The sequence below is a fragment of the Castor canadensis genome, chromosome 3, assembly GCF_047511655.1.
Source record: "Castor canadensis chromosome 3, mCasCan1.hap1v2, whole genome shotgun sequence".
NCBI classification, from domain to species: Eukaryota; Metazoa; Chordata; class Mammalia; order Rodentia; family Castoridae; genus Castor; species Castor canadensis.
Genome location: NC_133388.1, coordinates 9,421,168 through 9,443,949, shown reverse-complemented (window position 1 = coordinate 9,443,949; position 22,782 = coordinate 9,421,168). Strand labels below are relative to the sequence as shown.

Genomic DNA, 22,782 nt, shown 5'->3' with positions numbered 1-22,782 from the left:
CTCACTCCCAGCTGTGGGCCTGGGCCCTGGAAAATTCAGACAGGGTGTGCAGCTCTTGGCTGACTCTGGGACTCTGATGGTTGGATAGTCCTTTAGCACGGATGATGTTGCTGGTTGATGAGTTGAAATTTTTGCCCTTCACAAGTGGGTTCCCCTTGGGTCAGGACCAGCAGGAGGAGGCAGTGGGTCTGAGCAAAGCTGGCTGAGGCACAGGGAGGGTGGCAGAGACACTGTGGGGTGTGTCCAGAGAAAAAGAGTGGCCTTCTTCCATAGCAGAGGCATTTTTAGTCTAGGTCAGCATCTTCAAGGTCAGGTAGCCCTTCTAGCCTTGCTTCTTCCCTCGGTTGGGCCTCTGTGGGAGGTGCAGGTGGGGCCTGTGTGTAGACCATGGTCAGGAAACGGGTCAGGGCCCTGGCCACCTGCTCCCTGCTGAGTAGGTTAAGCTGGCCGTCGGCACCATGGACATAGAGCAGGCGGCTGTTGAGGAAGTCCAGGACTTCTGGGTCCATCAGGTTGCGTGGGCGGAGTGGGAGGGCGACAGCTGAGTCAGTGGGCAGGGCCTCCAGCACGTCGTTGTCCTGCTCGTCCTGCGAGGTGTCTTGCAGGCCGTCATGCAGGCCACTCTGACGGTAACGTTGCAGGTCGTCTTGCAGGGCCTCTCGCAAGACGACATCCTCATCACCAACGACGTGCAGCTCCAAGTACCGGTTTTGGTGCAGGGCTGGGCGGTTGCCCTCTGGCGGGGTGACCCTGACACCAAAGAACTCACAGAGAGTCAGCCAGAACCCAGGGGTGAATCGCAGGCCTCGGGGGAATTGGGGGTGCAGGGCATTTCGCCGCCAGTGTCCAGGCCCCAGGAACAGCTCGGCCAGCTCCTCGGCTGGGATGGTGTTGGCGCCCACGAGAGGAGGCATCTGGCTGAGCAGCTGAGCAATGGCTGTGGCCATGCCACTGCCTGCAGTGAGGGTCGAGTCCAGGATGAGTCGTAGTGAGCGCCGTGGCTGGGGCCGTGCCACCTCCATGGACGGTGCTGGTGGCAGGGAGAGGTGCTGCCTCACCCTCAGCAGCACCAGCAGGGCTGCCAGGGCTAGAACGTTCTTCCAGTACAGGAGACCACGGAAGAAGTGTAGGATGACGGCCCGTATCTGAGCCATGCTGAAGTGGGCCAGGAAGCTGTTGAGGATCTGGTCAATCGGTATCATAGCCAGGAGCTCCTGCACCAGGGTCTGTTCATGTTGCTCATTGTATTCTGGCTCATCTTCATTGTCCTCCTCCCCGGAGTCGTTTGCCTGATCCCTGGTAGTTCCTCTCATGGCCAGAAGCAGGAGTGGCCGCGTGGCCCTGCCCCTCATAGCTCTCCAGCAGTGGTTTCTCAGGGGTGCTATGGATTGGCCTGTATCTTCTTCTGGCAGCTCCATGACGTCAAAGTTGAAGTGGGAGAAGAAGAAGACCCAATGCCCGGGGAGAAGTACGGTGAGCCTGTCATTATTCAGAGAGGCTAGATCCTCTGTGTTGAGAAGGATCATGATGGGCTCCTCGGTGTTCTCCAGGTAGCGGCACCACACCATGAAGGCAGCCCGAATTGGAAGGATCTTCATCTCAACAAGAGGGTACTCCACCTCGATTGGGGAGAGATTGCGGGAGTAGAAAGCACAGGTGACTTTCTTGCCGGTTTGTTCGTCGATTTGGATCAGGGAGGAGTACAGGCCCATCCTGGTGATTCCTGTTTCCAAATAGAATGGGTTCTGAGGCTTGGGGTGGTAGAGACGAGGTGCCTTGCGGAAGGCCCTCTTCAGGCATTCGAAGGCTTCTTGCTCCTCATCCCCCCAGTGGAATGGGTCACTGTTCAGCACCTGCCGTGCCAGGGGCTCCGTAATCATGGCAAAGTGCTCCACAAAGTGCCGGTAGGGGAAGACAAATTCGATCAGGCTTCTCAGGGTCTTCTTGGTGCCAGGGGTAGGGTACCCCATTAGAACATCCATGACACTCTTGTTCAGTTTCACTCCTTTGGGGGAAATGGTGAAGCCTAGAATTTCTGCAGAGTGGCGGTGGAACTGGCTTTTGTCCAGTGAGCAGTAGACGTTGTGGTGTCGGAAACGGACCAGGACTTGGCGGACATGTTGGATGTGCTCCTCCTGACACATAGAGTAGACTATGACCTCTTGGCCATAGGATAGCACACAGAAGCCTAGCATGTCCTTTAGGATAAAGAGAATGACATTCTGAGGTATGATAGGATCTGGGGACATTGTGAAGGGCCGGTAGCTCTTCATATCTTGAAGCTCTAACCCGAATGCTGCTCTCCATGTGTCTTCTGTACGGCTGCCGTTCACGCTTTCCTCCACAATGGTGCCCCGCAGCTCCAATCTTGTGAACCATGTCGCTCCGTGTAACTGGTCAAAGAGTTCTGGAATCATCTGTATGTAGTCCTGTCTGTTGGTCAGCATGTTCTGCAGCTCCCAGAAATCATCTTGCTGCTGCCTGGCTTGTTCTTGCATCCCGGCACCCACAGGTTCCCAAGGCGCAGAAGAGGGGCATTCGTAAAAGGTCTCGCTGTGATCACTGTCTCCAGCCTGCTGAAGCTCAGAGGGCTCTGATTCAGAAAGATCATCGGATCCGTCTGAGCTTGGCTGGTCGGAAGTCTCATCATCAGCTTCCTTCGGGTTAAACACGTCGGCCAGGTCTGAGTACGGGTGCGGCAGTCCGGGTAGCAGGCTCATGCTGTGCTTTTCCAGTGCAATGCATGGCGGGGGTGCGCGGAAGCAATTCTTCAGGCAGTAGGGAGAGTGGAAGGTGCAGCGGCCTTTGATCCAGTCAACTTCGGGGGCATGGGTCCGGAGCCAGTTGATGCCTAAGACCACGGAGAAGTTGGGTGAAGGTACGATGTCAAATTCGATGGACTCCTGGTGGTTCTGATGAACGCACACCAGGGGTTCCGAGTAGAGCCAGATAGGTTCGTCGCCGATCAGTGAGCCATCCACGGTTTGGATCAACTGTGGATAGGGCTTCTCATAGAGCTCCACGTAGTGCTCTTGGGCAAACTTCTCATCCATGTAATTGCCTTCTGCTCCCGAATCAACAAGGGCCTGGACTGCAACACTGTGGTAGGGGTTCACTCTTACCATGAGCAGCAGAAAGAGATGGGCACGACGGATGTCTGGATGGAAATCAGTGGGCAGCCAGCTGCTAACCATCCACTTCTCTGGAGTAGGTGAGTCGATCCAGGTCAGGTTCCGGGGGCGGGCTTCGGGGGGCAGCCTGAGCATCGCTTTTCTCTCCGCCAGCTTGTCTTCTATTTGCAGGACAAGCACAATCAGACTGTCCAGGGAATCCGGCTGAGGGACCCGGAATAGATAATGCCTGATATCTTCATTGAGCCCCTGGCACAGGTGGGCCTGCAGGACTTCATCTGGCCAGCCCAAGGTGGGTATCAGGCTCTGGAACTCATTGATGTAATCAGTGACACAGCGATTCCCCTGCCTGATATTGAACATGGCGTCTTCTGCCACACGCAGTGTCTGCCGATACTCAAACACCCCTGACATGGCCTCCAGGAAGGCTGGGAAATTTTCCATCAAGGGGCTGTTTTGCTCCTGCAGAGACTTGGCCCACTCTAAAGCTAAGCCAGACAGGTGGTTCATGACATACCTCACTCGCAGGTGGTCATTGTAGAACATTCTCGGGCAGCTTTGTAAGATCATTTGGCAGAGCACGATGAATTCATGGTATTCTCTGCGATCCCCAGAGAAGCTTCTCGGGGAGGGCAGCCTGCCTGCATTGATGCCTTTTACCAAGATCTCTTCTGCTACTCTTTGCTGTTCTTTGAGGTCTTGCATTCGGAGGTACAGTGAGATGATGGACCTCATCATTTCCACGGGATTGTTCCCTTGCTGGATTTCCTCTTCAGAATTCACCTCCTTTCCCTCCTCCTTCAGGTTAGTGTTGTATTCTTGCTCTTCCTGGGTGCCTAATGGGTTTACTGATGCTTCTTTCATTCCATCAGGTGCTGCATTGAGAGGATCCTCCATTGCCTGGTGTGAACCATTGCGTGACTCCTCCATGTCTTGGAGTAGGTCATTGGGTGGATCCTCTATTTCCTTATGTGGGCCACTGGATGGCTCCTCCATGTCTTGGAGTAGATCAATGGGCAGCTCTTCCATTTCCTGGAGTGGGCCACTGGGTGGCTCCTTGCTTTCCTGGGCTGGGTCACTAGCTGGCCCTGCTGCTGCCTCCACTTCGCTGCCCAGTTTCTCCACGGTGGTGTTGGATGAGCCCTCGGAGGACTCCATTTGTTTTGATGATGGATTCTTAAGCTCCATCATCGTCTCAAATGAGTCTTCAGAGGGTTCTATCATTTCGTCGGTTGGAAAGGAGTGTTTTCTGAAGATCGGTAAGGTTGTGCTGCGCACGGTCAGAGACTGCGACCGTGGAGATCAGAACCTAGGGATGGAAGAGATGGGGTGGGGAGCAAAGGCAGCAGTTTAGGGTCTCATAAGATCAGGGTCTGACAAATCAGATGCCCAAGTGATCAGAATCAGAGGGGTACAGAGAAATCCTTCCTGTGTTTAAGTAGCCTCCTCAGCTGGTCACTTGGGGCACTCCAAGGGAGAGAATCAGTCAACTCCTGACCTGCCTCCCAGGTGGAGTCTGTCTGCCCAGCCTGCCTGCTTCCTCTATGGGTGTGAGAAATTCACAGCCCATAAATTTTGTAGCACAACTGGCCCAGAGCAGCCTCCATGGCAGGCAGACACCTGGCAGGGTACACAGCTGCCCCATTTTGCCCTGGCATTTGTGCCTGGTCAATCCTACTTCCATTCTCTAGTCACTTGAAAGTCACAGAGGTCCCATCTCAATGTCACTCATAACCAACCTTGGCAGGCTGAGTGCTCTGGAGCATGTCCAGCTTGCTTGGTTGTGGAGGCGGGAATCTATAGCAAAGATGCCTGCTGTTTTACAAGCTCAGTGGAAGAGGAGAAAACGGGCAGTTGGCCACGGTCCCACCAGTTGGGTCAGCAGCTCAAAATATCTTTTATTTCCTCCTCCAGGTTCAAAGTTGAGGTATGTGGGGAGACAGGCATAGAGGTCTGGGTTCTGGCTGTTCCTTTTAATTTTTTCCCCCATAAATGTTTATAAACTGCCTACTTTGTGTTGGATACTTGCACATTTGTTGCTTGATCTTAAGGTCACACTTTTGGGGAATTTCTCTTTCTCAATTTGATATCCTTCCAAGGTCCTTCCAAGGCTGTGTTCTCTCCAGCTCTGAACTATTGAAATATTCAAATAACCTCCCTACCCCTCCTAAAGTCCCCACTTTGCTAGGATTGTCCTGGAACTTCAAACATCTGGCCTCAATTCAGCTCCTGCAAATGTTTTTGCACACCTCCCCAATCTTATTTTCCCAAGTTTCCTTCTCTACTTATATGGGGACAGGGTTCCCATTCTAGCAAATTCCCCTCCTCTCTGTCACTGGTTAATTTCCTCCAAAATGAGTATATTGAGTAGAGGTGTGAGGTTGAGTGGGCAGAGGGCATGAAACCTGATTGACCTGGAATTTTTGAAAATCTAGTGTTGGGTGCTTTTAATGATCAGAGACTGAATTTAAAGAGATGTCTTGGCTTTAGTTCTTCTGAGCTTTGATTATTCAATAGATTACATAGTTCTTCTGAGCTTTGATTATTCAATAGATTAATTATACAGTTATTGCACTTTATAAATTTAAAAATGGGAAGTAACAAAAGGTTTTCTTCTGAGAGCTATGGGGCTGATTTATTAAAAAAAAAAAGTCTTCCCTTATGTAAAATTCCACATTGGCTAAAATCCAAACTTTCCAACAGGATACAAAATTCAGATCTGCTGTTTCTCAAAATTAAGTATACCCTTGTTAGCATGACACTTAAATTTGATCATGCGATCCCTCTGATTAAAGCCTTGTACTGTTTATTTACTGTCTGCAATATTAAATCCAAACCTTTTAGTATAAACACAGCTGACATGTAAACTCACCAAAACCATTCTCTGGATAAAATTTAAAGGCCTTAGCATAATACAAAATTCTGACATGTCATTCCTTGAGGTAGAGATCACATTTTTTAAGCATAGTGTACAAATTAGGTAAAATCACTGTTGCCATCATCATTGCAGAAACATGCACAACAAATTGCATATATTTACCCATTTCCTTTTCATCAAAGTTCTCCAAGGTATGTATGATTATTGTAAAATTCCGAGTCTCTAATACAATTCTACTTGAAATACAAACCTTGACTAAGTAATTCATCTGCAGATTCATCTATCAGAAATAAAAATCTCAGCATGTCTCTCATTTAAAACCCTTTATTGGCTAAAATTTAAACTCACTTACTATGATGATTTAAAAAACAGACTTACTAATATAAAGTCTATATACAAATTTGATTACGTAAAAGATTAAATCTTTCAACTTCTCTGCCTTCAACCTACCAGCTAAGATCCTTGGCATGTTACAAAACTCTTCTCTTAATACGCCTTAACATCAAAGTATAAACTCGTAGGAAGGCAAATAAACTTATCCCATAATTTCTCTATTTAAGACACACAAAAGTTTCTTTTCTATAATATGAAGTTCCAACCATTTAGCAGAAAGTAAAAATTTTTACCATGGAATTTATTTGCCGACAATCAAAATGCACAACCTCACCAGGCCACTCCTGAAACCTTTGATTGGCTTAATTCTAGCCCTCTTAGCATGTTATAAAAATCCGGTCATTGTTGTTTCTCAACATCAAAGGTGACTCTTCGTGCAAGATACATGCAGTGCACTTGTAACTTCTACTGAAGGTTGAATTACCTATGAGATGAAAGCTAAACTGCTAGCATAAAGTTACACATTTTCTCTGTAATTTTTCCTGCAAGACTGTTCCATCAAACACAAAGAGTTCACTCTCCTAAAATCTAATGATCAAAATCCAAATTCCTTAGCATGGCATAAAAATTTGGTCCTGTTGTTCCTCAAAACTGCATCCAAACTTCTTAGCACACTATAGAAATTTCTTTGCCCAGTCCATAAATGACCCAACTCCTTAACACAGAGCACAAACTGGGTGCTCTTGTGTCAATGGGGTGCCTCTGCTGAGGAACAGCTGATGCTCATTCCTTATCTGAATCATCAAATCCAGATACTTTAGCATAAATTATGTTTTACCATCAAAATTCCATGGGAGACCAAAACTCATCAACTCACTCCTTAAAACCATTGGCTAAACTTCAAATACCCTGACATAAATGCTCAAAACTGGGTTTCATCTCTTTGAATGAGAATGCTCCAGTGCCTTTGACACTCAACTCCTCAGCAAGCTGTAAAAATCTGATCATATTATCTTTACCTTAAAGATCTATTCACTGCTATGTCAAAATATGTATGTTGGAACATGAAACTGTTCAATTTAAAACTTCAAAGTTTCCTCATTGCCTGTAACATAAAGTCTGAAGTAGTTAACATAAAATACAGCATTTTACCATTAATTTGTCTCTAGGCTGTTCTATTAAAAAGCCCCAAATCTCACCTTGTCACACTTTTAAGCCTTTTATATTGGCTTATAGCCAAATTTATTAGCATGATATAAAAATTTGATCACGTCAGCCCTTAAAATAAAATTCACACTTCCTAGCACAATATATTAAATTTGATCTTATAGCTCCACCTTAAAATCTTACAATGTCTCTTAATTGAGTATGGCATGAAAGTCCAGATTTCCGGCATGAAATGTGAATTTTATTTTGTAATTTCACTGTGTTCTGTTTATTAAACACAAAAAAACCATGTCACTCTGTTAGAACTTTTTATTGGGTAAATCAAATTCCTAGGCATGTGCAAAAATCCCATAATGTAAGAGCCTCTAAATAAATTCCAAATTTCTTTGTGTATTCACAGTGCTGATCATGTAACTCCTCTAATTAAAATCTTTCTTCGGTGTCAACATTAATCATATCTCCTTGGCATGCCCTGCGAGTCAGACCTTGGCATTCCCCCAACATATAAAGTCAGAATGTTTGAGCATGATCCTTAAATTTGTGGCTGTTACTTTCCTGTTTATGCTTTTTCCATGTTTCCTTGTTGCTTGTAATAGTAAAGTCTCAAGCTGTTAACCATTTAAGATAGATTTTTATCAAGTGTTTTTTTTTTCCTGCAGACTTATCTCCCACAAGCAAAAGTCTCACCATCACATTTCTTAAAACTGTATGGCAGAAATCCAAACTCCTTAGTAGGACATAAAATTTTGAAACTGTCACCCCCTCAAAATAAAGTCCAGATTTCTTCTCATAAAGCCCAAATTTATTCATGAAACTCCTGCTTAAAGTCTTATATGTAGTTTCATCACCAGTGTCTCTGCATGGCACCCAGATTTTATCATGACATTCTCAGCTTCATACCTTTCAAATTTCATAGCCATGACATAAAATTCAAATCCCTGAGCATGACATAGAAATTGGAGCAAGTATATCTCATGCTGAAAATCTATAGACTGCTCTTTATTCCTTATGATGTAAAGCTTACATTCCTTTGTATGAAACCAAAACTTTTAACCATCTATAACTTTCAGCCTCAGTTCTTTGTTCCTCCTCAAGCTTCTCTCTAGAAAGACTGAATTTCTTATTCTTTCACGCTAAACACATCTTGATTTTATTGTTTCTAGATGTATTTTTTTAAAGCCCATAATTCATTAGTTCATATAGCAGCATATCCTCATTCTTTTCTGGGCTAGGCACTGTGCTAGAATCTCGGTGTAAAGAAACGGAGGCAGCCCGGCTAACAAGGAGTTGAGGACCACGCCCTTGAGACTGAGGCTCTGTTGGAGGTGAGCGAGGGATCTTGGGGGCAAGGTGAGGGGGTCCCTTTACACCTGGAGAGCGCTCCTTGGTGGCTCAGCTCACTTATCTGTTCATCTGGGAGAACTTCAGGCACATTGGGACCTCCATCCTGTAATCTCCCTATGGCTTTGGACAGTCACTGTGGGCTTCCTGCCTGGCCCACACCCTCCACCAGCCCGCCCTGCCTCTGCCTTTCCTCTGGGCTCTGCAGAAGGAATATTCTAAGTCCTTCAAGTGCACCTTCATAAAAGTTGTTCTCAAATCTCATAACAATATCTTTAAGAAATGTCTATCTATTTGGAAATTCTCACCTTACCCCCTTCCACAAAATCTGGAATCAGTGCTTGGGGTCCGAACTGCCCTTCAAGTCTTCAGTGGTACCCTCTGCCCCCCAACACTTAGACAGACACCCCAGCCTCACCACTATCAGTGCCCAGAGCCTCGGTCAGGTCAGCTCCTTGCTTGCCTCTGAGCAAGTGGCCCATGGGGTCAGGGCTGCCAACGTGCATCTATGAAGGGTTAGTAGTGAGGGGGGGTGGGGGGGGCAAATCCCTCAGCGAATACCTCTCCCTGTACAGTAAAGGAAATCTGATTTTAAAAATAGAGCTTGGAAGAGGAGATGAGAGGATATTTAGGAGCAGCGTTGAATGTTGAGTGTGGGGCATGGGGTGGAGGAATTAGGGGAGAGGTGAGGACAAGGGAGGAGGACAGGAGGCCACTGATGAGCCCAGAAAGAAGGTAAAGACAGCCAGGCTCAAGGGGAAACTTGAAGGCAATGTGAATCATTCAGAGTGCCAACCCATGTCTCCTCTCTGTGACTCCCAGTCACCTGTCCAGTCACACCTGGAGCCCCTGGCTCTGCAGGTTGCCCAGATGGGCATCCGGTGAAGACCCCTGTTACTCGGGCTTCCTTGTAGGTGACACTCAGAGGCACCTGAGTGTGAGGGACACAGCCACCAGGTCTTAGGGACTAAGTGGCCTAGAAATGAATGACCCCTACCCATGTTCTCCCTCAGTTGCCCTGGCCTGCTGGTGGCAGGGATTGGAGTCAAAGCATCAGGAAGGGGTTTGGCAGCCAGGGACAGTGAGGGTCACAAATTGTTTTTATTTACTTATTTTGTTAAATATCACAGTCAAGATGTTCCCTGGGAAGGTCACAACTTGGGATTCTTCTTTATTTTCCTGGCAGGGACAAGTAAGATGGGTCATTTTTCTCATATAACTGGCTGGGTGGGAGTGGGAGAGGAAGGTGGTACAGTTCTCAGCTGGGCACCACAGGGCTTCATTAGGAGCTTGGGTCAGGTCCCATGGTTCCATTGGCTGTAGAGTTTCAATTGGCTGAATATAGCACATGTTGGGGTCCCTCCTGCTGGGGTCCCTGCCTCATCTACTCAACTGACTTTGGCTAAGGATGACTTGAGCATCAGCAGCTGGGAGACCCTCCATATCTTGGCTCAGGGAAGCCCAGCCAATCCCCTTTGGTTTGAACCTTGTGGCCTAGATCAGAAAAACATCACTGTGATGGAGAAACTGAGTCTTTGGAAAAGGGAATGCAATAACTCAGGGCAGATAATAAGTTACGGCAGATAAAGCATTTGGCCCAGGGCCTCTCCTCTAATCCCAGACTTCCCAGCATGGTGGAAGGCCTCTTGTAGCCCATTCCCTAGGCCCAAACCTCCCTACACTGTTGAGAAGAAGGACTGCACTCCTGTCCCAGCACTGTTCTTGCAGTGTGTCCCTGTCCTTCTATGTTTGATTGGCAGCTCCAGGGAGCAGCTGGATCACTCTCCCAGAATAACCCTGGGAGGGGGAGAGTGCTGCTATGGGAGGGGCTGAGAGGGGTCGTGCAGGAGTGTGTCCTTCCTCTTTGGGCTGCCCAAATCGCAGAGCCAATCAGCTGCTCTGGAGCCTGAACTTGCCTTTCAAGGCTAGCAGGCATGGTTAGAGCCCGAGTAGGTGCCAGGTCTGTACAGGCCCTGACTTTTACCATGACCTTCCTCAGTTTCCCCTTGTCTACAAAGGGATGTGGGTGGTGGTCTTCTCATTCTCCTCTTGTCCCTTTGGGGTTCCTGAGAGGTGTCTGAGGGCTGCCTGGGGATCAGAGGACAAGAAGGGGGCTAAGTAGGTGGAGTTCAGGGACCCCAGTCCTTCCTTAGTTCCCCCTGCTGCTCCTATAAATTGGGGTCCTCAGATTATTTTACTTAAATAGAGGTCCTTCCATCTAAGCAGTGGCTGAAAGCACACACTGAGTGGGCAATTTCTTCTAGTGTCTGTCTTTACACCCTGCTTCTATCTCTGGTGGACTCTGTCCCCTTGCCTGGTACTCCACTGGCCTTGGGCCTGGTGGAACTAGGGCAGAGCCTCACTTTCCCCATTTATAAATTGGAAAGAGCACCTCCTTTTCTGCGAGAGGCCTTTGTAAACTGTGAAATGCTATGAGCGTCTCCCAGCTTGTTCTTGTCATTAAGACTCTTATGATTATTATTTTTAGAACATTCACTCTAATTGTAAGGGTCAAGATTTAGTGAGCATTTCATGCATGGTGTCAACTTGAACTTTCCCATTAGCCCCATGAGGGGATGAAGCCCTCCTTTGAAATGAGTAAACTGAAGTCCAAAGGGTGGATTGGCTGCTCAGGAGTCCTAATTATCAGTGTCATCGGAGTGTGTACCCAGGTCACTAGTGCCTACCCTCCTTCTTGAGGAGTGGCTGCCAGCTGGGCTTCTGAGGGACAGGGTGTGGATGTGCAGAAGAAGGAGACTGGTCCACTCACACCTGGACTTCCCTGTGCACCAGACATGGGTAATTAGAATTTATTGATTATAGTTGAAATCTGCTCAGTGCCAGGTGGTCATAATGACAGCAAATGCTCCCCCACTTTGCAGAGTTAAACCAAGACTTAGAAAGCTTGCTTGGTGCTGGTTCATGGCCCCTAGGAAGAGGTTCAAAGCCAGGGTTCCCCCCAACCTTTGGTAGATGTATGAGCAGAAGGAGGTGCCCAGGGTGGGGATCAGATCAGGCAGTTGCCATTTGGAGACCTGGAGGAGTCATCCTGGCCAGAGAGGCTGCCTTCATTCCTTGGTGTTGATATAGCCAGCCTCGTGGTGTGTTGGGCAGCCAGACCGCAGAAGTGGGGGCCTCAGTATTTGCCTCCATCTGCCCAAAAGGCTTGTGCTGTCATCCCAACTCATTTTGGCTTATTTGGTGTCAGCAAGAGGGACAGAAGAGGACAGCTGGCTGAGGACCTGCTAATTATAGCAGCTCAAGTATTTGAACGGAGGTATTGAGTACCCCCGACTTTGTCCTGTTTTTTTTCTTTTTCCCAGACAAACTAACCATTTAACCTTTCGTCCTGAGCACAGCCACACTCTATCCATTGCCCTGGCACCCCACTCCTCCCTCTTACCCTCCCTTTTCCACCATGGGCGGAGGCTGGCATGGGACCTCCTGCCCCAAATCTTACCTTGGCTGCAAGAGTCCAAGTGGATCACCTCTGGTCCCACGAGACTTGAACCTCACTTCTTCCTGAAAAGTTATTGGATAAAAGTATTTTCTTAATTATGAGAGCCCAGTCCTCTTGATGTGCGTGCATTTTCCCTAGTGACAACCACAGTCTTCTAGCCTGCTTGGCTTTCACAAGAACTTCCTGTCCTGAGCTGTTTTTTTCTACCTTGCTCCACGTGGGAACTGCCCTGATATTTCTCCAATATGTCCTATGTGCCAGGCACTCTTGTAAGGAGTTCCTACGTTTATTTTCTGTCAGTCCTTGTAACAAAAAAGTAATGTACAGCATTACTTTTTTTTTTTCCTTTGGTGTTAATGGATGTTGAATTCAGAATCTTGCAAATGATAGACAGGTGCTCTATCACTTGAATCACTTGGACAGCCTGACACGTTACTTTTTTTTTAATCCCTATTTTTCAGAAGAGGAATCTGAGGCCCAGGGTTACATCTCCTCTACCCCTGTTTGGGCCCAGCCTCACTGTCCTGGCTAGTACCAAGAAAGGCCTGCTGCCTGACCAGCCTCTGCCAGAGCGTGGGGCCTCTTGTTTCTGCAGTAGAACCTGTGTCCAGTCTTTGGCCTTAGGTTGGGCTCCAGAGCTCTTGACAAACCCCCTGTCCTTAGAGAACCTACATTTTGATCTCTAATGGATGTAGGGTTGATGTGAATCTGGGGTCCACACCTTTGTGGGACCCTTACCCAAACTTTAAGATTCTTGAGTCCTCTCCTTCTGGTGGCACCGCTCCTACGTGACCGACCTCTTCCTAGGCTAGTTGTCCTTTCTTTATGCTGGACCCCAAAATGTGTCATCCTCTCCACTGCTGTCATTCTGCACTTGTTGCCCGTCCTCCCTAGGCACACAGTAGGACTGTTAGCACCAGTGAGGCTTGGGGATGCTCTTGGCCCTCAGAGCAGTTTGTCTTCTCCTCCTCTCAGGTGGCCTGGAGGCAAGATGACTGCTTTCTCTCAGGATGGGATCAGACGCCTAGGCCAGGATTGGATCAAAAGGTCTGAAAAATTATCTTTTTTTCTTATTAATGTGTTAATTTAGACCATTTGCAAATTTGTTGATTTCTTAGAATGGAACTAATTTGAGCCCTTCCTTTTGCAGCTGGGGCTCACTGCCCCCCCCAAAGGGCAGTGAGTCATTGGGTTCCTGAGGCACCCTTGGCCCCTCCCAGGACAGTCACCCTCCTATATGACCTCGGAGAACCAGCATCCTAGACCCAGTGCCCTTCCAGGTACATGTTCCCTTCTCTCTTTCACCTGTCAGCTTCTTTGGGGAAGGAGATTCCTGGACCACCTTAATTAAAACCTGCTACTCTTGTCTATCTGCTGTGAGTGATCAAAGGAGATCTTAAAATCTGTTACTGTGATGCAAAGATGGTCACTGGGACACCTTTGATGGGGCTCAGGCCCACTTGGGGTGGGGGAGGGCAAGCTTCCTTTAGAGGAGATAGGTGGCCTTGGACCCTCCCTGATTCTCTAGGATGGGGACCACAATTTCCAAGTTACCTTAAATGAAACAAAATACACAATACCTGGCACACAGTGGGTAGTTAGCTCATGTGCAAATGGCTCTTATTTTAAGTGGAACCCTTCCTGCTGTGTCTCTCTGAAAGCCTGTCTAATGTTTTAGACATTGGAAGAAAGAAGAGGGGAACAAGGTCGGGATGGAGGGCAGTGTGGGCTCCTGAGAGCATTTTCTTGAGGCAACTTTTCCTGTTATTGCCTCTATGTATGTTGGCTTCTTGAGCAATGTCTGCATCCATGCTCGGTAGGTGCAGGGGACTTCAATCTGGCTACTGCATTTTATTTTTGTTGTAAAAGTATTTTTTATTTGTAAAGCTCTGACAGTCACCTCAGGATATGCACAAGGACCGATCCCAGTCTACCCTAAAATACCATGTAATAAATAGCAGAGCCTCGCGTGCAGCAAAGGTGATTAAGGGCTGGGCACTTGGACAGAGGACTAGTTAACCAGTCTCACATTTCTTTCATACAAAGTCATGGTTGAAAATAGGTCTCTGTCCAGCAGAAGGGTGAGATGTTCTCTAGTGCCCTGTCTGTGTTAACACACAGGAGAGACATTTGAGCAATTAACCAAAAATTTGTCTGTGCAGGACAAAGCAGGCCGAGGCTTCAGACTGCTCCAAGTGTGTGTTCTTGGGGTCTCTGAGCCTTGAGTCTTCTTACCAACTAGAGTGTAATCATCTCATCCTTGTGACACTCTCAGCCCTTTTTGTGTTCAGTGATTCTTAGAGCCTGTGACAGCTGCCGGGGGTCTGGGCAGTTGGGTTTAAAGCTTAGTTCAAGCAAGACTCGGGTGTCCTGGAGAGAAAGGGGCTTCTGACAGGGGCTTAGAGTGCCTGTCACTACAGGAGTGGACAAAAATCAGCAGACAGAATAGCAATAGCAGTGCCTTTTAGCCACAGTCCGTGTGATTAGGATCGGGAGGAAACATGGCAACTGCGTGTTCTGCACAGGAATGGAGCTGTCAGGAGACGCAGCAAGGCCCCGACTCTTCGCCAGCAAGCCCGCTCTGCTGTTGACACGTGCAGGCTGCTGTGGTTGCTGTTCTTTAGAGGCTGTGTCCTCTTCTCTTGCATCTATCTCATGTCACATTCCCCAGAGTTCTCCTTCCAGTCGGCTAATGCCAGAGAACATGGGCCAGGGCTTTAGCTTTCGGGGCCTTTTAAAGACAAAAAGGAAAGTGCTCTCCCATGGGTGCATTGCAGCCACTGAGGGCAGGTGGCTGGGGAGAGAAATCACAGCCGCAGGCTCACACTTGCTGGCTGCGTATCACTGACAGGTTGCTTGGGGGGTCTGGGGCTTCAGCATCAGAACATATTAAAAAAAAAAAAAAGAGAGAGAGAGAAAACATGAATCCCCTTGTCTGCTGAACTTGCTTTGGGCATATGTAACTGACTCTTAATTTATCAGCCAAACTGCTCTTTGCATTTGTAAAATGACAACAAAAACAAAAAAACCTCACAAACCATCCAAAAAAAAAAAAAAACCCACACAAAATGTTTATTTAAAAAAAGATAATTAATATACTCATTAGTAAATATCAAACATGCAGATAGAGCAAAAGGTATCTTTAACCCTTCCCTCAATCCCAAATCCCTCTCCTCAAATTAAATGCTGGGATTGGTTTCATGTATACGGTTCCAGATATTTTTCTGTGCATTTGCATATGTCTATAAATATACCCCTAAAATATATTACTTTCTTTTTTGCATAAACTATATCATAGTGTACATTTCCTTCTGCAGTTTTCATCTGTTTGTTTTTCTTCCCTCAAGAATCTGCTTGGAGATAATAAAGATCAACACAGTTCCTTATAACACACGGCACCTCGGAATCCTATAATCTGTACACGCGGGAGGTTATTTAACTACCTCGCTGCTGCTATGAAATCCCCAGGTCCTTTCGTCCAGCGGGGGCGGGTTGTGGAGGCAGGTGTAAGTAATTGCTGAGGTCTGGATTTGGGGAGTGGGCTCACGAGTGTTTATGACATGATTACAAATGAATATGTGAATGCATAAATTAGCAAAAGAAAAGGGGACATGCCTGGACCAGTGATGACGACGTGTTTATGAACAAAGGATCGTGATTCATCTAGTTCTGCAAAATACGGAGGTCCATTAAAAGACAATAGGTCTTGGCTGTTTCATTCTTTTTAAGAGCTGTTTAATATTCCGGGATATGTAGGCGCCATTGTTGATGACACCCCACTCTATTGTTGAATACCCCAGCTGTATGTTCTCTGGGGGAGGAGAATGTGTGCACACTTAAGCTCTGGTCAGAATCCTAGTCATCAGGGTAGGTCATGGATTTGTGTTCAGTATATATATATTTTTAAATTAAAATGCATGCATAAATAAAAGTGGCCTCTGCATGGATCAGTGAGAAAGGACATGTCACAAACTGACATTTTAATTAATACAATTTGGCTCAACTGATACCTGATAAAAAAGGTCTAAACTGTTGCCAATTTTTTTTGTCATTAATAATGACACTGCCGAGAGCATTCTCGAAGCTTACCCTGTGAAAGCATCACTGACTGTTTACCCCAATTTCTTAGAGGTGTGATAGCTGGGTTAAATAGTTTGCACAAGTTTATTTTCCTTGAGTGGTCCTTCTAAAATGCCATTTTGACCTTGTTACTCTCAGCTTCAATCCTCCATCTGACTGCCCAGAGCTTCCAGAAAAAAAGAAAAGAAAAAAAAAGAAAAGAAAGAAAGAAAAAAGAAAGAAAGAAAAAGGCAGTGTCTGGCTTGAAAATCACCCTTCTCATGCCCCTTCTCCATTTCCCTGCTAGATACATTCCAGCCCCACCAACTCCTTTTCACCTCAGTGGTTTGGCCATAGCCTTTTGGTCAGCTTGGCCTTGGCCTTCCAGAGCAGGCTTGAAATATTCCTGTCCCAGAGTTAGATGTGCACCCATGTCCACATTCACAAATCCATCAGATCATTCCCCCTAGAATCACGACTTGACACAATTTCCTTGCCTAGGAGAATATTGCATTTTTTTAGAACAGACAAAAGTGGTAAAATGTTAATCACCCCTTTTCTTTGTCCTTTTCCAGAAGCCCCCTATCATGTGCCTTGGTCCTCCGTGTTGCCTGTGTCTGACTTCCCTTCATTGAAAACCAATGTTGAGAGGGTTGTGTTGCCTGCGCTGATGCTGGGTGAGTCTGCAGATGGCTGTAACGCTGCACACACACACACACACACACACACACACACACACACACACACACACCACGTTCTCTGTTTCATGGCATAACTACAGCCTGGTGATGGCTGACTGCACCTTTATGGTTGGTCCCCGGCCACGGCAAATGGTTCTGGTCCCAGGACACAGAAGAAGAAAAGGGCACATGACATTTCAGGTTATGATGAAGGTTCTGGGGACAGGACTGGACAGGGCTGGGAGTGGACACTTCTGCTTTTAGGACAGAGCTGTGTTCTAGAAAGAGTCAGAATCACCCTTAAGGTCAGAGAACCTGGTCTACATGGGAGGTGTGGGAACAAAAGGCAGTAGAAGTGTTGAAGAGTTGGTCCCTTTCCTTTCCTGGGGTGGGATGGGGAGGAGGCATTGCAAGTAGCCAGTCATCTTCAAACTCAGCTATAGAACAGACCTGCGCTGTGTGTCCTTGGCAAGTCCCCAAGTGTTTCTGTGTCTTGGCTTCCTGGTATTAAAAACAACAACAACAACAAAACAAGCCATAATCTCTGTCACACCAGGGCTATTGAGATCTCAATGAGAAAATAACTCAAATAAATCATCCCACGCAGTAGCCAGTGCAGAGTACCCAGCAAAATCGGCAGCTTTCCCATCCCAGCCCTTCCCATCCTGAGAGCCTCCCCTGCCATCCCTGCCACCCCTTTGCAGAGGGCGAGACCCAACAGAGGAAAACAAGCCCAGAGAATGTGCTAGAAAATAAAGCTGCGTGCTCCCCTGCCCATGCCCCTCATGATGCCCACCCAAGGGACGCATGTGCCTTTTCTTAAACACCCAGGCACCCAGGGGCCAGGAAGGGGCTGCCCCATTCTTTGCTTTTAATTGGGTTCTCCTGAAGAGTTTGGTGAGAGTTTATTTTATTTTTATATAAATAGATATAAAAAGTCAGACTGCTCTCAAGCAGATTTTTCAGGCTCATATTTTATAGAGTCTGGCAAGGGTGGCTCGGAAGGAACACTGGTTGCAGTCTCCAGAGAGCCATAATTCCTGGAAAATCTCGGGGCTAAACCTGACTTCTCCTCAATTTCACAGAAAATCCTCCCGGGGCTGGGCCTAGCCTAAATGAGCCTTTTGTGTGTTGGGACCACGTTACCTAGTGGAAGTAGGAAGTGTGTGTTGCCCTTCACACAGAAGTGACCCTCTTCAGCCATCGTGCACAAAGGCCTCTCTTTCCTCAATTTTTGGGCTCCTGCTCTGGAGTGTAGCTCAAGTCTCCTACTGGGGTGATTGTGTCCATTTGTAACCCTGCAGGGTTTCTGCAGTGTAGTCCTGAACCCCCATCCTAACTTCCCCACGTAAGGGTGAGGGTGCCAGGCTCTATTTGTGCCTGGAGCACAAGGGAATTTACTAGTGGGAAGATGGCAGAGTGTCCCCTCCCTGCTCCGCAGGGCTAACAGGCTTGCTCCTCTGTATCCTCTTCCCCTGGTTAAGGATTTGGGTGACTTTTCAAAATTCACACCAAAGCTCTTCAGAGCCTTTTCTGTACCTCCTGCTACTCCAAACCAGAAATGTTTATTCACAAAATTTCACATGTGGGTGCTTTCTTATTTTGCACCCCACAACGCCCCCTTCCCTGTGTAAATATCGTGTTACCAAACATTTTCACATCGAGAGTTTCAAATCAATCCTTTAATAGATGAAAACAGCAGCAGCAATGAAACAACCAAAAGCCAGGACTCTGAGAAAGCACCTTGCCTCAGGGCTTGTAGCGCCTCACCACACGGCCAGTCTGTCTGTCCTCTGGTCCAGGATGGAGCCACCCAGCCTGGCTGTCACCTGCAACACGATGCTGCCCCCCCTTGGCGGGCTGGAGCAGCTGTGAGACCCTGAGACTGACAGATTGGGCTATAGGAGCAGAACAATTAAGTGGTGGTGACAGGGGTTCTTTGCCCAAAGGACTTTGCTCTTTTCCAAATCGTTCTGCCCCATGAAGTTGTGTTCCTGACTGAGGATTAGTTAGACCATCCTGGTCACTTTATAGACAAGGAACCCCGACTGGCCTCACAGCTGTCCAGTGAACATACGCACGCACACGCACACTCACACACGGAGTCCTGTGCTGGGAACAAAGACCAGAACTCCTTTAAAACTGCAGAACACAGGCTTGTCTAGCAGAAGTCCTCATAAAGGTCCTGGGAACTGAACCCCCATGAATGGACTAGAAGAGACAGCTCTCCACTCCAGAATGGGCTATGTTAATCAACCTGAAGGTCCCCTGTCCCACTGCTGGGTGAAGATTCTTTCAAGAGTCCCCAGAGTGTCCAAGTCACTGACACAACCCCGAGTAAAGTGTTTTGCTTTCCCATGACTGGCTGGCACCTCAACTTGCCAGAACCCCTTCTTTTACACCCTCTACCCACTTTGCCAGTTTTTTGCCCCAGAGAGGACATAGTCCAGGATTTTGGGGCCTGGGATTGGGGCGGGCACTTTGGCACTCCAGGTGGCCCAGTCCTTAAGAGGGGATTGGCTGCAGGACAAGCTTCCCTTGCATCCCCCAACCAGCCCCACTCACCCCTATTCTCTGCGCCTCTCTCTTACTGCCTCACCGTTGCTATGCCAACTGTCTCTGTGCCTTTGCATTTACCCTGGAACAAATTAGGTGGCAAAGGTCACGCATCCTTGTTCTGACCCCAACCTGTGTCTCTGTGGCCAGCCCCACCTGCTTGCTCAGGAGTTAGCAATGTGGGAGCTTCTCACAGGCCTGGATGCATGGCTGCCACCCAGGCAGGGAGCTGTGCTGCAGCCTCCCCAGCCACACACCAGCCTGCCTTTCTGCTCGGATGCTTCCTGTAACAGGGAGCTCTCTCTCTCTCGCTCTCTCTCTCTCTCTCTCTCTCTCTCTCTCTCTCCCTCTCTCCCTCTCTCTCTTTCTCTCTCCCTCTCTCCTCCAGCAGCCTGCTCAGGGCTTGCACACCAAGCTGCTTTGCTCAGCCCTCCTCTGTCTTATTCATCAGCCTCCATGGCTCTGTAGCAGCCCCCTTGCCCCCTCTGCCCTCAGAGCTTTGCAGGCTGCAAGCTTCTTTTCCTAACAGTCCTCTCTGTGCTATGGTGAATAGCAAAAACCCCCTCCCACCATGGGAACAGATTTGGTGGCCTTTATACCTGTGTGGGGCACCTTTCCCCTGCTATTTTGCACCTAGGACAGAGCCCTTTGCCTTGCTATTTTGCCAGAAGCCCAGGGGAGGGCGTGGTGCTCCCCTCCTGGAGGCCAGCTGCTCCCTGTCTATCTGTTAAGCAGCTCTGAGCCCTCTTGTGTGTGTGTGTGTGTGTGTGTGTTTTTAATGACCCCTTCACCAGTTACCAGGGAGAAGGCTCTCTATGTAAAGCCCCCTTCTTTTTTTCCGCAGAGGCCACCAGCCGCCTAGCTGGCCCGGGTTGGCCCTGCAGCAGCAGCAGCAGCAGCAGCAGCAGCAACAGCAGTAGGGGCAGGTGGTTGTGGCAAGGCTGGGGTCTCCTGAGCAAGACAGACAGGAATGACTCCCCCCTTGCTAGCTGCGAGACCATGCAATTCCTTTTACTTTTCAGAGTGTCTGTTTTCCCCTGTGAAATGGAGATGAGAGTTTCTCACCGGCTTGAAGTGAGGACTCAATGAAATAAGAGTAGCTTAGCACACATCAGACACTTCATAAATGCTTGTGGAGTCGATGGTGGGACCTGGGGAGGAGGGTTCCATGTAACAAGTGTCATCAGAGAGGAAAAAAACAATCTGGCCTCTCACCACCCTGTGCTGAACACAAACGGCAGCAACGTCTCCTGGCAGAGGCCCCTCTGCCAGCTTAATCGCGCAAATCAAAGCAGCCAGAGGCAGTCCCTGGCCTAGGGAACTCACAGTAGATGCAGCAGGCAGCAGAAATACCACGCAGAGCCCACATCTGCATTTAATAGCTGAGCACTTGCACTGTATAGAGCAGCACCATAAAGACAGAAAGGACCATTTTCCCCTGCCACCTTCTTGAAAGGCCAGCTTACACATGAGAGCTGTGGGGAAGGGGACCCAGCAGAATCCAGGCACTCCCTAAACTGTAGGGAACAGTTGTCCCTCCACTCACTCATGCTCCCAATCACCACAGTGCACTTACCTTCCCGGGTCCAGCCCCGAGACTGAGAGTGAGGATGAGGTGGTGCTGGTCGGTCTGTCGGTTGGTCGGTCTGTTGGTAGGCTTCCTGTCCTCGAGGCTCAGTCAGTCTGGTGGGGAAAACAAACAGGGAGTAAGTGACTCTAACTCAAGGTGATCAGGGGGAGGATGGCAGTTGAGATTTATGGAGCCCCATGACAGAGCCCAGAGGTGGGCTATCTGCATAGAACTCACCCAGGCAACAACCCCAAACACTAGTCTTATGATCCCCATTTGATTGATGTAGAAACTGAGGCACAGCAAGACAAAGTCCCATACTCACTGTCTCTAGGCTGGTGTGAGGCCGGGCAGGATGGAACCCCAGGCTCTCGGAGGCTCCCCACCACACCCTGCTGCTGCAGACTGCTCAGAAGGCTGAGCCGAGTGCTGGGGGGGTGTGGGTGGGCAGGGGGTGGATTGATTAGTTATAAGCACCTCCCAGCGGTGCTTGAAATCCCAGCTCCTCTGTGGCCCAATCCGTTTGAAGGGCAGATTTAAAATTAGGTGTTAGCACCTATGGGCAGAGGCTTATGAAAATGGCATTATTAACCTGATGTGGAGAGGGCTCTGCCTGTCTGCAAGCAGATTGCAGATAGAGACAGAGGGGGCTGGGGTTTGTTTATGTGGACAGTGAGTTAGAGAGGATGGAGAACATCCAGGGGCCCTCCACAGCTTCCTGATGGAAAGAACCAGCTTTAGAGAGGCTGGAGCTTGGGACTGGGAGCACACACCTCTTAAGGCCAGCCCCATCACCTCAGGGAAGAGACCCTCCAGTCCCCAACCCCATACTCTGGCACAGACAGGGACCATGAGCCTCCCCTCCCCTCATTTTCCCACCTGTGAAGTAGAATGCAAAGCAAGCATCACTACAAGAAAAGACCCCGTTCCCAGCCTTCCTCTGCCACTGCTACTGTTGCCAGACACCTGTCTGCTTGTCAGAGCAATATTCAACAGGATAGTTCCTGACCGGCTCCCATTCCTTCTGGAGGGAGGAGGGGGAGACTTGGGTGGGAGAGGGGAGAGGGGAGAGGAGAGGTGCCCCCGACTCAGAGAAGCAGCCGAGCAGAGTCCTGCATCGGGTAGGAGTTGGGTCACTTAAGATTTGTGCCAACTCACGGTGCAGTGGAATCAGTCTGAGTTCTTCAGACACCAGCCAAGAGTCTGTGGCGCCCCCAAGTGCCACAAGGGGGCTGCCTGGGCCACATTTTTGAGTCCTTAAAGTGAGGAGGGGGAGATGGTGGAGAGGGACGGCAATTTTGCTTTTGCATTGGCGCTTTTAATTGCCGCAGATGCAGGCGGGAAGGCGGGCTGGCGGATGGGGGGGGGGCGACAGTGCCCTGTACTGAGGGTGGGGGGCGGGAGGTGGTGGCCCGGGTGGCCTCAGCTACACACCTCCCTCACAGAGGGCTGTGCTGCAATGCAGCTGCTGCAGCAGGCAGGCAGAGGGTCGGAGCCGTCCGGTGTCCTCCCGGTGTCCAAAGTGGGGAATGAAAGATGAGGGAGGGAGCGCTTGCTGGCGGTGTGCAGTGGCCAAGCGCCCAGGAAGCCAATGGGGAAAGGGAAGA

The 22,782-nt window shown here is 48.7% G+C and overlaps 1 protein-coding gene and 1 non-coding gene across 2 annotated transcripts; one reads left to right on the top strand and one right to left on the bottom strand.

Annotated features, from left to right (window-relative positions):
* Positions 1 to 284: 284 nt before the first annotated feature.
* Rtl1 (retrotransposon Gag like 1) lies at positions 285 to 21,288 on the bottom strand. Its single transcript, XM_020188480.2, has 3 exons — positions 21,182 to 21,288; positions 12,311 to 12,372; positions 285 to 4,440 (listed from the first exon to the last, which is right to left on the bottom strand). Exon 3 carries the CDS (start codon positions 4,353 to 4,355, stop codon positions 285 to 287), a length of 4,071 nt encoding a protein of 1,356 aa, XP_020044069.1. The 5' UTR covers positions 4,356 to 4,440; positions 12,311 to 12,372; positions 21,182 to 21,288.
* Positions 15,927 to 16,001, top strand: LOC141421827 (small nucleolar RNA SNORD112). Its single transcript, XR_012446517.1, has one exon. It is a non-coding gene; the product is annotated as a small nucleolar RNA SNORD112 (small nucleolar RNA).
* Positions 21,289 to 22,782: the final 1,494 nt, after the last annotated feature.